The sequence below is a fragment of the Notolepis coatsorum genome, assembly GCF_963971535.1.
Source record: "Notolepis coatsorum genome assembly, contig: SCAFFOLD_58, whole genome shotgun sequence".
Taxonomy (NCBI): Eukaryota; Metazoa; Chordata; class Actinopteri; order Aulopiformes; family Paralepididae; genus Notolepis; species Notolepis coatsorum.
This window is the reverse complement of record NW_028173062.1, coordinates 560,494-574,386: the sequence shown is the minus strand read 5'-3', so window position 1 is coordinate 574,386 and position 13,893 is coordinate 560,494. Positions and strand designations below refer to the sequence as shown.

Sequence of the window (13,893 nt, the reverse complement as noted above, 5' to 3'; positions counted from 1 at the left end):
TGACTGCTTTGAAATGTTCCCTTATTTGCAAAACTTAATACAACTTGTAAATGACTTAATTATTGTTATTTGTCCGACATTGAGATCATGAGATGGCTTAAGGTGGAAGACGGAGTAAACCAGATAGGGATGTGCCTAGTTCACAGAATAGTGCACGGGGTAGTGCCAGTGTACTTCAACAACTACTTCAACCAAATCAGGGACACCCATGCATACCAAACTAGGCGCAGCTCAACTGACTTTGTGCCAGTCAGATTCAGGAGCTGTATGGGGAAGGAGTCATTTCTGTATTCAGCAGCTGTCTATTGGAATAGTCTGCCCAGTGACCTGAAAATCATAGACAATGCCGTTAGATTCAAGTCCAGCCTGAAGACATGGCTCAAAAGGGACTATACCTAGACACTTAGCTTAAGGCACCCTTGCATGTGTATGAGTCTGTTATGTATATAAATGTTAAATGGTATATGTGATGTGTTGTGATGTCATGTTTTGTATAATGCATGTCTAAGCATCACACTCCCCCACCCCCCTACAAGGACCACAATGGAAATAAGCTCTGAGCTTTTTTGTGTTTCATCCTTGGCAGTATATCCTGACACTTATTTTTTATATTGTCAAATAAAGTCATTCATTCATTCAGTATTGTGTCTCAATACTGTGCGAAAGACTACAAACGAGGGCTTAAGCTGGGTGTGGTCTGTCTGCGCATGTTATAAATGCAGGTACTTAGCGAGGTGTTGAAACACACAAGGATAGCTCTCCTTTCTTAACACTTTGAGTGCCAGTGATGATATTTCTCGTTAGTTCATGCCAACCGTTGAGTGCCAGCCGACGAGAGATCTCGTTTTTAATCGTTATTTTTTTTATTATCGATTTCCATAAATTGTTCATCAATCTAGCCTATAATAATAATGCAGGACCTCACGTTACCAGTGGGGATCTGTCTGAACTCGAACAGGGAAAATACCACCCCCTATCGTCTTTCCGGATGGTACTGCACCCCATTGGATTGAATGAAACGCATGGAGAAAAACTGCTTCCACATATTACTTGTCAGACAAGTAACCGGAGACAATCCAAGTAATCGCCCACCACCAGAACAGCGGAGAATGTGTGTTTCCAGTACCCAGCGTTGGATCAATAAACGCGATCGATATTTGGAATGGCGATCAGGAATTGGAATAATCTTTTTGGAGGACATCTGATCTGAGGTAAGGAATCTATTTTTACCAGTATTGGGATAATTAGAGCTATTTTCACATATATCAGCGTGTGCCATATGTGTGTGTGTGTGAAAGGTTAACCTTTCACTACCACACTACAGAAGGTTAACCTTTCACTACCACACTACAGAAGGTTAACCTTTCACTACCACACTACAGAAGGTTAACCTTTCACTACCACACTACAGAAGGTTAACCTTTCACTACCACACTACAGAAGGTTAACCTTTCACTACCACACTACAGAAGGTTAACATTTCAATACCACACTACAGAAGGTTAACCCTTTCACAACCACACTACAGAAGGTTAACCTTTCACTACCACGCTACAGAAGGTTAACCCTTTCACTAGAGATGTTCCGATACCATTTTTTCCTTTCCGATCCGATTCCGATACCTAAGCTTTGGGTATCGGCCGATACCGATACTTATCCGATACCAGTGCATACATAAAAAAAAAAAAAAACGATATTATATAAATTTTTTATAAATATAATTTTTTTTTTTTTTTTAACAAATACTGTTTTATATATACTGTTTTTTAGTCATAACTAGAAAGTAATGGTATTTATTCAACAACAGGTGATTGTATAGATTTGTATTAGTATCATTAATCAATGAGTATGGGGCTTCAGCACTGCAGATATACCCTACTCCAATGATCCACACGGACATTATACGTTGCTGCACTCGCTACCCACTGGCTCTGCAGATATACCCTACCCAGTCTGTCTACAAGGCTCCGTTCAGTAGCAGTCGGATCTGTTTTGATTTTTGCACAATAAATATTCAACGTTCTCTTTTGAGACTCCGCCTCAGACTCTTATCATTTGGCACTAAAAGCTAAACATTGTCGCCGATATGGCTGTCCGCAACATGTCATTAATTGTGTACGCGACGTGCAATTGTGCAATGACGACGTTAGCGTTAGCTAGCATGAGCTACCGGTATATGGGAAGACCATAGAAGACTGTAACGTTACTGGTGATATTGTGATTTAACTTGGAATACTCCTTTGCCAACTTGCTGTACTTTGCTTGCAGGTCTGCAGCCATTATTGCTGGATTATATGAATAGCCCCAACTTTAGCCAAGGTAATGTTAAAGCTAGCTTTCGGTTAGCCGTTCAATGCTAATAACACCAGCCACCAAGCGAACCCATGAGCTCTGTCGGGACGATGACATTTAAGAAAGTATCTGCTGTTAAAATGACAAATGGCATTGACACTTTAATCGATTAAGCACACGTTTGTTTTATAATGCTTACTCAACAGACCACAGTGTTGTTGATAAATTACGTCATATGGTATCGGAGCGCAGCATTAGAGGGTACTCGCCGATACCGATACCAGCATTTTAGCCAGTATCGGCGGCTTTTCCGATACCAGTATCGGTATCGGAACAACTCTACCTTTCACTACCACACTACAGAAGGTTAACCTTTCACTACCACACTACAGACGGTTAACCTTTCACTACCACACTAAATTAAATAAACTATCATGACTTTTCCTTCATGGGTGTTAGGGTTAGGGTTTACAGTGCCACAAGACAGTCATTGTCATAACAAAAGAGCCTGACTAGAACGCAGCAAGGTGTTAATTGCCCCCAGAGAGAGAGGGGGCCATGGATTACAATGCATTCTGGGTATGGTTGTAGTTTTTTTAACACTAAGTGTAAAAATGTCAAGGCCATTTTCTCTGATTAGGTTTTGTGATAATCACCATGATTCATTGGAAGTAGCTTAAAAAGTATCCCACCAAAATGTTCAAGTGATGGCTTATTTTTAGGGATGCTCGATATTGGCTTTTTTACCTACCGATATACCGATATTGTCCAACTCTTAATTTCCGATACCGATATCAACCGATATCACATTTTAATGCCGATATCGGCCGATAATATCGGACATCCCTACTTATTTTGAAGGTATGAAGTTATTTGAAGATGCCTCAACAAGTCCCTACTGTCTACGGCTAGTCACATATTCCTTTACTGCATACTGAATTCGGCGTTGCAATAAGTATTCCAGGCGATCGGTTGAAGCCATAGCTTCAGGCTAACGTTGGCCCTATATGCGTGTGTGCTGATCAGGAAATAAGATAATAGATTTTTCAGTCCGCTTCTCTAGCGTGCATAAGTACACATATACTATCGATAATCTAGCGTTTATTTGAAAACGATTCATAAATAGGCTGAAAAATGACAACGTTTTTTGTGTATTCCAGTAAAGGGTGATTCCTGCAGAATCTCTTTTTTTTCTGAACATTTTCAAAAACGAGCGTTTTTCAAAATGGTATAAAACGGAAATGTACCGATGAAAAAACAATCCGTTTCGACAATGTTGACTGCAAGCAAGTCATTGATGAGCGACGGGCGTATTAGACATATAGCCATAATTTAAGATATAGTTTATGCGTTCGCAAATGTGCTCGCCCTCTCATTGAATAGAGCGTTGGCACTCGAGCACTAAATCGTGCGCCCCCTGCTGGCACTCAAAGTGTTAAGAGCAGCCCTGCCCTTGTCTTGTTTCAGGTCCCCCTTTAAGAGCAGCCCTGCCCTTGTCTTGTTTCAGGTCCCCCTTTAACACTTTGGCTGCCATGGGTTAAATTAATGATATACCATAGATTGCCAGCGCTATTTGTCTATGGAGAACGTCCCCTTCTTTGCAGGGCTATAACTTTTTAAATTCTATTGCTACATTGCCATTATTAGGGCCCATTCAAAGTCCTATATGTATTGTTCATTGTGTAGCAACGTTAAACTTTTTCATTCACATATTCATAGTAAAGTATGGTCTAATGTATAAGTATGTTTTCATCTCTTTCTGCAACTTTCTCCAGAACGTGATATATAGCCCCAAATGCATTATATTGATGATGAAATACAGTTTGATGGCAATCAGCGCGATATAAAAAATTCCAACTAGACGTACTTCTAGAAGTTACTACACGTCATCTGATGTTGACCGGATGGGCGAGGGGGCGTTTATAATTCCGTGGGCAGCGTTATACCAATCATCTAATGTGGGTCAAATGTTGATAAAAGCAGTTAGTATCGAAGATGGTAACGTTACACGCTGAAACTCACCCCAGTCTCCGCGCGCCGTTGGGCGATCATCGTCGAGTAGAAATTTTATCATTATGGGATATATTATTACCCGGTCCATCTCCAGCTTGTATAATGGTATATACGTCCAAATCATGTTGTTTATCGAGTTATTGGCAATCGATCGCTATGTAGAGTGACGAGCTAGAGTGCCGGAACCTATCCCGAGTGGCCGGAAGCAATAGGGCCGACCAGCAAAACCTCTACTGCGCTTCCTGTTAAGCAGTTGCGCCGATCGGCCACCAGATGGCGCTCCTGAACCGCCAGAGAGCTCAGTGGGTCCTGCTGGTGAATCTCAGGCCAGCGGAGGGGGAATATGAATCCGATTCCAGATTTTTGAAATATTGATATAAGGACGCTGTACAGCGTCCCCCGGCAACTTTAGCATCGCCAGCAAAGACGTTGTAAATCGTTTTTAGGCAGTCAAAGTGTTAAGAGTGGCCCTGCCCGCATGAATATTAAAGGCAACCAACTTGTGTTCAGCCTTTCGTTCAGCGTTTCTCTGATTGGCCACACGGCCACGTGACCGCCCTGCCGCGCGGCAGAGAGTTGCGCCGCCCGCGGCAGTTTGTAGAATTGTTTACATCAGGGTGCCACCACCCACTTCAATGACAGAGCTCTCATATTTGCGAATGCATAAACTATATCTTAAATTATGGCTATGTGTCTAAGCAGCCTCCACTGATGTACAGTGACGAGTGAATCTGGTAGTTGGTTTATGACGTTACAAACGCGAAATAACATTATACATTATGCTCCGCGAAATAACATTATACTGTAGTTAATCAATCAGCAGCCTCCACTGATGTTATGACATTACAAACGCGAAATAACATTATACATTATGCTCCGCGAAATAACATTATACATTATGCTCCGCACGCCATTCATTTCATTTGGGACCTCTGCCGCTTGCAGGGACGGCTGCCGCGTTCGCGGCAAAAGGGGGCGGGGGGTCATAGCCAATCAGAGAAAAGCTGAACACAAGTTGGTTGCCTTTAATATTCACGTGCCCTGCCCTGGTCTTGTTTCAGGTCCCCCTTTAACACTATGATCGCCGCGGACGAGTTAAGACGTCATTCCGAGCCATGCTCATTCTGCCGAAGACGCCGTAACTCGTCTTTGATGTCAATATTTCTAAAATCTGTCATCGAAATCATATTTCCTTTCCGGAGCCCTGAGACACAAGTGTGATCTCCTCTCAACTCTCTAGCGGTTCAAGAGCGCCATCTGGTGGCCGATCGGCAGATCGCCAACCGGATATTAACCTTTGAACCGGTAGTGCTCATCCATATGTGGTCCGGCCACTCGCTATAGCTCCCGCGACTCCATCTTGAAACACTGGATAATAGATCGCTCGCCCTAACTCAATAAACAACGTTATTTGGACGTATATACTATTATACAACCTGGAAATGGATCGGGCATTTCTACATCCCATAATAGAAAAAAATCTGTTCCACGCTCATCTGCCAGCGGCGCGAGGAAGCCACGGTAAGATTCAGCGTTATTTTCTAACGTTTTCTATACTAACTGATCTGATGAACATATGACCCACTCTGGATGAATCATCTAACGCTGCCCACGGAATTATAAACGATCCCCCGCCCATCCGGTCAACATCAGATGATGCGTAGAAACTTCTAGAAGTACGTACAGTTGACATTTTTTATCTCGCACAGATTCCTACCAAACTGTATTTGATCATCAATATTAGGGGTGGACGGTATGGTCTAAAATGTATATCACGGTATAATTTGAAGCATAGACGGTAACGGTATATATCACGGTATCATCGTTTTTGATAAATTTTTTTTTTTTTTTATATAATTTTTTTTTATTTTTTATAAAATATATATATTATATAATTAGACTTGTACTTGTATTATCTGCGAGACATCGCCACCACGCAACAAGCTCCACTGTCTGTGTGTACTCTAGTAGCCTCCAGCTACGGCCAGGATTCTCCGGACCTATACTCGAGTAGCCTCGAGCAGAGCTACGGCCAGGATTCTCCAGCGCTGCACCTGGACCCTATTGTATTGGTACTATAACGTTAGCAAGCCCTCAGCTCGAATACGCATCGAATCAGTGTTATAAGACATTGATATCAGGAGCTATCTGTAGCTACTGCTAGCCGGATATATAACGTTAATACAACGCCTCAGTGAATTATTTAGTTCAATGGGACATTTCGTTTTGAACGGTGAACTAACTTGCGTTAACGTGAGCTAACGGCTAACGGAGCTATCATACACGTCTACTCTCTACTAGACTTGATGGAGCGTTTGTTGATGTCAGGAGCTATCGGTAGCTGGCCGACTAGATACCGTTCGGTTAGACAATGCCTCATCATGTATTAAACTAAAAGTGAATAGTTGACTGGGTCATTTTGTAACAGTAGCTAAGCTAACGTTAGCTCAGGGAGACGTCCCGTCCCACTAGACTACTAGTAGACCCGTGTTTACATGCGTGCGGGAGGGGCTGGCACGCCCACTGCGCGAAGCCTCCTAAATAACTTTTTCCAGTTCGCACATATCTATTATCTATGACTAATTCTATCTATTTTTAGGGGCAAATGCGAGTGAAATAGTCGCGCTGTGGTTACATGACGTCATTGCTATTTTAGAGCTGCACTACCGGTTATACGGTATAGTCAAAATCCATACCGTAGAGCAAATTCATACCGTTTATACCGTATACCGTTTATACCGTCCACCCCTAATCAATATAATGCATTTGGGGCTATAAATCACGTTCTGAAGAAAGCTGCAGAAAACGATAAAAACATACTTATACATTAGACCATACTTTAGTATGAATATGTGAATGAAAAAGTTTAACGTTGCTACACCCTGAACAATACATATAGGACATTGAATGGGCCCTAATAATGGCAGTTTAGCAATAGAATTTAAAAAGTTATAGCCCTGCAAAGAAGGGGAACTTCTCCATAGACAAATAGAGCTGGCGAGGGATGGTAAATTATGAATTTAACCCATGGCGATTAACCCTTAGAAGTCAACGGGGCCTATTGCTCCCGTGGGCGGAGAACAAAAGAATTAGAATCTCTCACAAATGCTCAGGAAGTCCCGTTTTTCAAAAATCTGTAAAAATAGCACAAAGACAATTTCGAGTGCATAATAGTGTAATCTATATGTATCCTTACTTGCTAAACATAATACGACTTGTAAATATGTTTAATTCTTGCTCAATTGTATAGTTCTAAATATCCCTGTATTCCCCCGAAACTACAACGCGTCACGTACATGCACGCGCGCACACACACACAGCGCATAGGTGTTAATCACTGAGTGATCTAATATGCATATTCTTCAGCGCGAGAGGGGGGGGGGGGTTGTGTTTCCCACTGTCTGTCGTTGATAATATAATCTGAAGAGGTCCTGCATTATTATTATTATCATTCTCGAGAATACACGCGGACCCGACGGAACGTTAACTTATGAATAAAAAGTAGTCTAACATGCTTTTCATCCTCGCCCGTGTATATACCCACGTCGCGCTAAAACATCAACTACTGTATGAGTAGAGACAGAGTGCTTGTGTGTACGAGTTATGATGAGTTATCTCGCAGTTTTCTAGAGTAGAAAGGTGCGCCCAGTAGAGCACACACACACACACACAGAAGGAATTTCTTGTACAGCGAGTTGGGCGTTTTATTTATTTTATCACTTGTAGGCTACCATAGCGAAGGCTCATGGCAGCAACGTTAGTGGTTGAAACGTGATTCGAGAGTGATACCAAGTGGAAGGAAATATATCCTGTCATCAGTGCGTATAGCAGGTATCCTCGAAATTCTCCGCTATCAACTCTGCAAGCTCCTGTCTGTCCGCCTGCACTGCTCCAACTGTCTGTGTCTGTCTACTGCTTTGGTCCAATCATATTCAGAGTCCCGTCAGAATCCCGCCCCCCCACCCACAGTCTGCGAATCAGAGGCAGAGTAGGGCGGGTCTTCACGAAATGCGTGTTGTCTCTTTCAACGGGTTGGAGTCAGAGCGAGAGTTGACAGCGCATATACAGGTAGTCTAATCTGCAGGTACTGTAGCGAGTAGCATAGTTTTGCCAGCAGGCAGTTAGTAGAAAAATATGGCATGTTCAAAGATGGCCAGTAAAATAAAAGTCAACAGTGAAAATCGCTGCAATAATAATTCTTTCTTTCTTTCTTTCTTTCTTTCTTTCTTTCTTTCTTTCTTTCTTTCTTTCTTTCTCTCTCTCTCTCTCTCTCTCTCTCTCTCTCTCTCTCTCTCTCTCTCTCTCTCTCTCTCTCTCTCTCATTCTAGAGAAATACAACCACAAATTGTTATTGGTTTGCTTCTTTTTCTTACAGTACTATATATACTGTACTTTACTGTATATACTGTACCATCCACTGTACTGAAACATCTCAATATAAGTAATCATGGTATGCTGCAAAAGGTGATATGGTATGTGATATGGTACAGTACTGTAAATACCATCTCTCTCTCTCTCTCTCTCTCTCTCTCTCTCTCTCTGGCTTTATTGAGGAAGGGCACACCTCTATCAGCTGAGTAACAATGTTCATCAAAGTGTTGAGTGCTACAGTGTAGGTTAGTATATTAGGACAAGTGCATACCTACATGTATGACCTATATCTATCTACTACTTTTGGATATGAGCATTTTTTCAATACCCAACTATGTAGTGGCCGCTTGTCGCTAGGCTAGGCCTCCTGCTGGGTCCATTCACTGGAATAACAAAGGAATGACTGGGCCTTTGCTCCAGGTGTGAAATGGTTCTAGTGACAATGATCACATTGAATTCTGGGAGTGTAGTTCTCTCATCAGATAGCTGAATGAACTTGGATCTAGTTCAAAGTCCTATACTGAAAAGGTGTTAGGATTTTACCAGAATGTTTGATAGGACATTGATTGAAAACTATCGTCTCAAATTTGACAATTGATGGCTTATTTTGAAGGTATGAATCTGTAATTTTATATTATGTAACAAAAAAAAAGGGGGAAATTCTCAGGAGGAGGAGCTATTTAGGTTAGACTTCTAAGGGTTAAAGTGTTAAGAGTGGCCCTGCCCTGGTCTTGTTTCAGGTCCCCCTTTAAGAGTGGCCCTGCCCTGGTCTTGTTTCAGGTCCCCCTTTAGGAGTGGCCCGGCCCTGGTCTTGTTTCAGGTCCCCCTTTAAGAGTGGCCCTGCCCTGGTCTTGTTTCAGGTCCCCCTTTAAGAGTGGCCCTGCCCTGGTCTTGTTTCAGGTCCCCCTTTAAGAGTGGCCCCGCCCTGGTCTTGTTTCAGGTCCCCCTTTAAGAGTGGCCCTGCCCTGGTCTTGTTTCAGGTCCCCCTTTAAGAGTGGCCCTGGTCTTGTTTCAGGTCCCCCTTTAAGAGTGGCCCTGGTCTTGTTTCAGGTCCCCCTTTAAGAGTGGCCCTGCCCTGGTCTTGTTTCAGGTCCCCCTTTAAGAGTGGCCCTGCCCTGGTCTTGTTTCAGGTCCCCCTTTAAGAGTGGCCCTGCCCTGGTCTTGTTTCAGGTCCCCCTTTAAGAGTGGCCCTGCCCTGGTCTTGTTTCAGGTCCCCCTTTAAGAGTGGCCCTGCCCTGGTCTTGTTTCAGGTCCCCCTTTAAGAGTGGCCCTGCCCTGGTCTTGTTTCAGGTCCCCCTTTAAGAGCGGCCCTGCCCTGGTCTTGTTTCAGGTCCCCCTTTAAGAGTGGCCCTGCCCTGGTCTTGTTTCAGGTCCCCCTTTAAGAGTGGCCCTGGTCTTGTTTCAGGTCCCCCTTTAAGAGTGGCCCTGGTCTTGTTTCAGGTCCCCCTTTAAGAGTGGCCCTGCCCTGGTCTTGTTTCAGGTCCCCCTTTAAGAGTGGCCCTGCCCTGGTCTTGTTTCAGGTCCCCCTTTAAGAGTGGCCCTGGTCTTGTTTCAGGTCCCCCTTTAAGAGTGGCCCTGCCCTGGTCTTGTTTCAGGTCCCCCTTTAAGAGTGGCCCTGCCCTGGTCTTGTTTCAGGTCCCCCTTTAAGAGTGGCCCTGCCCTGGTCTTGTTTCAGGTCCCCCTTTAAGAGTGGCCCCGCCCTGGTCTTGTTTCAGGTCCCCCTTTAAGAGTGGCCCTGCCCTGGTCTTGTTTCAGGTCCCCCTTTAAGAGTGGCCCTGCCCTGGTCTTGTTTCAGGTCCCCCTTTAAGAGTGGCCCTGCCCTGGTCTTGTTTCAGGTCCCCCTTTAAGAGTGGCCCTGGTCTTGTTTCAGGTCCCCCTTTAAGAGTGGCCCTGGTCTTGTTTCAGGTCCCCCTTTAAGAGTGGCCCTGCCCTGGTCTTGTTTCAGGTCCCCCTTTAAGAGCGGCCCTGCCCTGGTCTTGTTTCAGGTCCCCCTTTAAGAGTGGCCCTGGTCTTGTTTCAGGTCCCCCTTTAAGAGTGGCCCTGCCCTGGTCTTGTTTCAGGTCCCCCTTTAAGAGTGGCCCTGCCCTGGTCTTGTTTCAGGTCCCCCTTTAGGAGTGGCCCTGCCCTGGTCTTGTTTCAGGTCCCCCTTTAAGAGCGGCCCTGCCCTGGTCTTGTTTCAGGTCCCCCTTTAAGAGTGGCCCCGCCCTGGTCTTGTTTCAGGTCCCCCTTTAAGAGTGGCCCTGCCCTGGTCTTGTTTCAGGTCCCCCTTTAAGAGTGGCCCTGGTCTTGTTTCAGGTCCCCCTTTAAGAGTGGCCCTGCCCTGGTCTTGTTTCAGGTCCCCCTTTAAGAGTGGCCCTGCCTTGGTCTTGTTTCAGGTCCCCCTTTAAGAGTGGCCCTGCCCTGGTCTTGTTTCAGGTCCCCCTTTAAGAGTGGCCCTGCCCTGGTCTTGTTTCAGGTCCCCCTTTAAGAGTGGCCCTGCCCTGGTCTTGTTTCAGGTCCCCCTTTAAGAGTGGCCCTGCCCTGGTCTTGTTTCAGGTCCCCCTTTAAGAGTGGCCCTGCCCTGGTCTTGTTTCAGGTCCCCCTTTAAGAGTGGCCCTGCCCTGGTCTTGTTTCAGGTCCCCCTTTAAGAGCGGCCCTGCCCTGGTCTTGTTTCAGGTCCCCCTTTAAGAGTGGCCCTGGTCTTGTTTCAGGTCCCCCTTTAAGAGTGGCCCTGGTCTTGTTTCAGGTCCCCCTTTAAGAGTGGCCCTGGTCTTGTTTCAGGTCCCCCTTTAAGAGTGGCCCTGCCCTGGTCTTGTTTCAGGTCCCCCTTTAAGAGTGGCCCTGCCCTGGTCTTGTTTCAGGTCCCCCTTTAAGAGTGGCCCTGCCCTGGTCTTGTTTCAGGTCCCCCTTTAAGAGTGGCCCTGCCCTGGTCTTGTTTCAGGTCCCCCTTTAAGAGTGGCCCTGCCCTGGTCTTGTTTCAGGTCCCCCTTTAAGAGTGGCCCTGCCCTGGTCTTGTTTCAGGTCCCCCTTTAAGAGCGGCCCGGCCCTGGCCAGCCGCCTGTGTAAAGCTGCCATGATGAGCCGCTTCAACCTGGTAGCAAACGAAGCCCAGAGACCAGAGCTGCTGAACACGGTCTCCTACAGAGAAGCCAAGGTAGGGCAACACCCACCCACCACTTCACAGGTCCCACATGAGAGTCCAGGACTCTGTGGTATGCTGTGGTGATGCGGAGCTAAGGCATAAAAAAAAATATCGTTTGTTTCCTGTTGGTTGTCAGTTAAGGCATGGGTAGGTAGGGAATTTTTTATTTTATTTTTTTTATTCTTTCCCACAGCGACTGGATAGGGAATTTCTTTATTTAATTAAAATGTTCACAACAACATGGATGCATGTACTCTGCCAGCATGTTTAACACTTTAATCGCCGGGAACGCCGTAACTCGTCTTTGCTCGCCATGCTCATTCTGCCGAAGACGCCGTAACTCGTCTTTGATATCAATATTTCAAAAATCTGTGATCGAAATCATATTTCTCCTCCGGAGACATGAGATGTACTGGTGAGCTCCACTCAACTGTCTAACGGTTCAAGAGCACCATCTGGTGGCAGATCGGCCAACAGGAAGTGAACGCGCCAAACGGGAAGTGCTCATCCATATTTCATCCGGGACTGCATCTCAACACACTGGATAATCAATCGCTCGCCCTAACTCAATAAACAACGTTATTTGGACGTATATAGTATTATACAACCTGGAAATGGTTCATCTAAATCAACATCCCATAATCGAAAACTGTCTACTCCAAGCTGATCGTCCAACGGCGCGAGGAAGATACGGTGAGTTTCAACGTTATTTTCGAACGTGTTCCATATAAACTGCTCTGATGACCATATGACCCACACTAGACGAATGATATAACGTTGCCCACGGAATTATAAACGACCCCCCGCCCATCCGGTCAATATCAGATGATGCGTAGCAACTTCTAGAAGTACCGATCGCTACCAAACTGTATTTGATCATCAATATAATGCATTTGGGGCTATAAATCAAGTTCTGGAGAAAGCTGCAGAAAACGATAAAAACATACTTATACTTTAGAGTTTAGACCATATTTTAGTATGAATGAAAAAGTATAACGTTGCTACACCCTGAACAATGGATATAGGACATTGAATGGGCCATAATAATGTCAATTTAGCAATAGAATTTAAAAAGTTATAGCCCTGCAAAGAAGGGGAACTTCTCCATAGACAAATAGAGCTGGCTAGGGATGGTAAATTATGAATTTAACCATGGCGATCAAAGTGTTAATATCCATAATACTAACGGTTTGACTAAGATTTCTATGAAACTTTATTAAATCTTTTTTTTTTCTTTTTTTGTAATTTTTTTGTAATTTCTTTTTTTTAACTCAGAAAATATATTGGGTCGCACCTAAATCGGCAGGGTCGGTCGGCAACCGGAAACAAACAATATTTTTTGTTATGCCTAATGATGCTAATGATGGAGCATCGCCGTGGGTTGTGTGATAGTAAAGGGTTAACCTTCTGTCGTGTGGCAGTGCAAGGGTTAATGCGGTCAACGAAATCAATGGCGATGAGACTACATCTTGACGATATTAGAAATGATTTAATTTCTATATTATTTCAATATTCAATAATATTGACGAAACCATGACAAAGCGAAAATCACATTGACTATTTTAACAAGGTTTAAATAAAAACGCTTGCATCACCGATTGGGCCTCTGCCTGCAGATGATGGCGAAACCGTACCAGGAGGCGAAGAACGTGGTGAAGGCGTACCTGCTTCAGCAGGGCTACGGGCAGTGGGTGGTCAAGTCCCCCCTCAGCGACACCTTCAGCATGTGAAGAGCAAGACCACCTGGAGAACAAGACCACTTGACAGAGACACTAGTCAGACATGAGACACTAGTCAGACATGTAGTCAGACATGAGACACTAGTCAGACATGAGACACTAGTCAGACATGAGACACTAGTCCCCCAGACATGAGACACTAGTCAGACATGAGACACTAGTCAGACATGAGACACTAGTCAGACATGAGACACTAGTCAGATATGAGACACTAGTCCCCCAGACATGAGACACTAGTCAGACATGAGACACTAGTCAGACATGAGACACTAGTCAGACATGAGACACTAGTCCCCCAGACATGAGACACTAGTCCCCCAGACATGAGACACTAGTCCCCCAGACATGAGACACTAG

The 13,893-nt window shown here is 44.6% G+C and overlaps 1 protein-coding gene across 1 annotated transcript in view; it reads left to right on the top strand.

Annotated features, from left to right (window-relative positions):
- adad1 (adenosine deaminase domain containing 1 (testis-specific)) overlaps positions 1–13,527 on the top strand; it is a gene marked incomplete at both ends in the record, with an annotated part of 68,788 nt that extends 55,261 nt beyond the window's left edge. Inside the window, 2 exons of the mRNA XM_084338891.1 lie at positions 11,677–11,809; positions 13,414–13,527. Coding sequence (XP_084195017.1) covers positions 11,677–11,809; positions 13,414–13,527 — 247 coding nt within the window. The remainder of the gene's footprint in view (positions 1–11,676; positions 11,810–13,413) is intronic.
- Between the last annotated feature and the right edge of the window lie 366 nt (positions 13,528–13,893).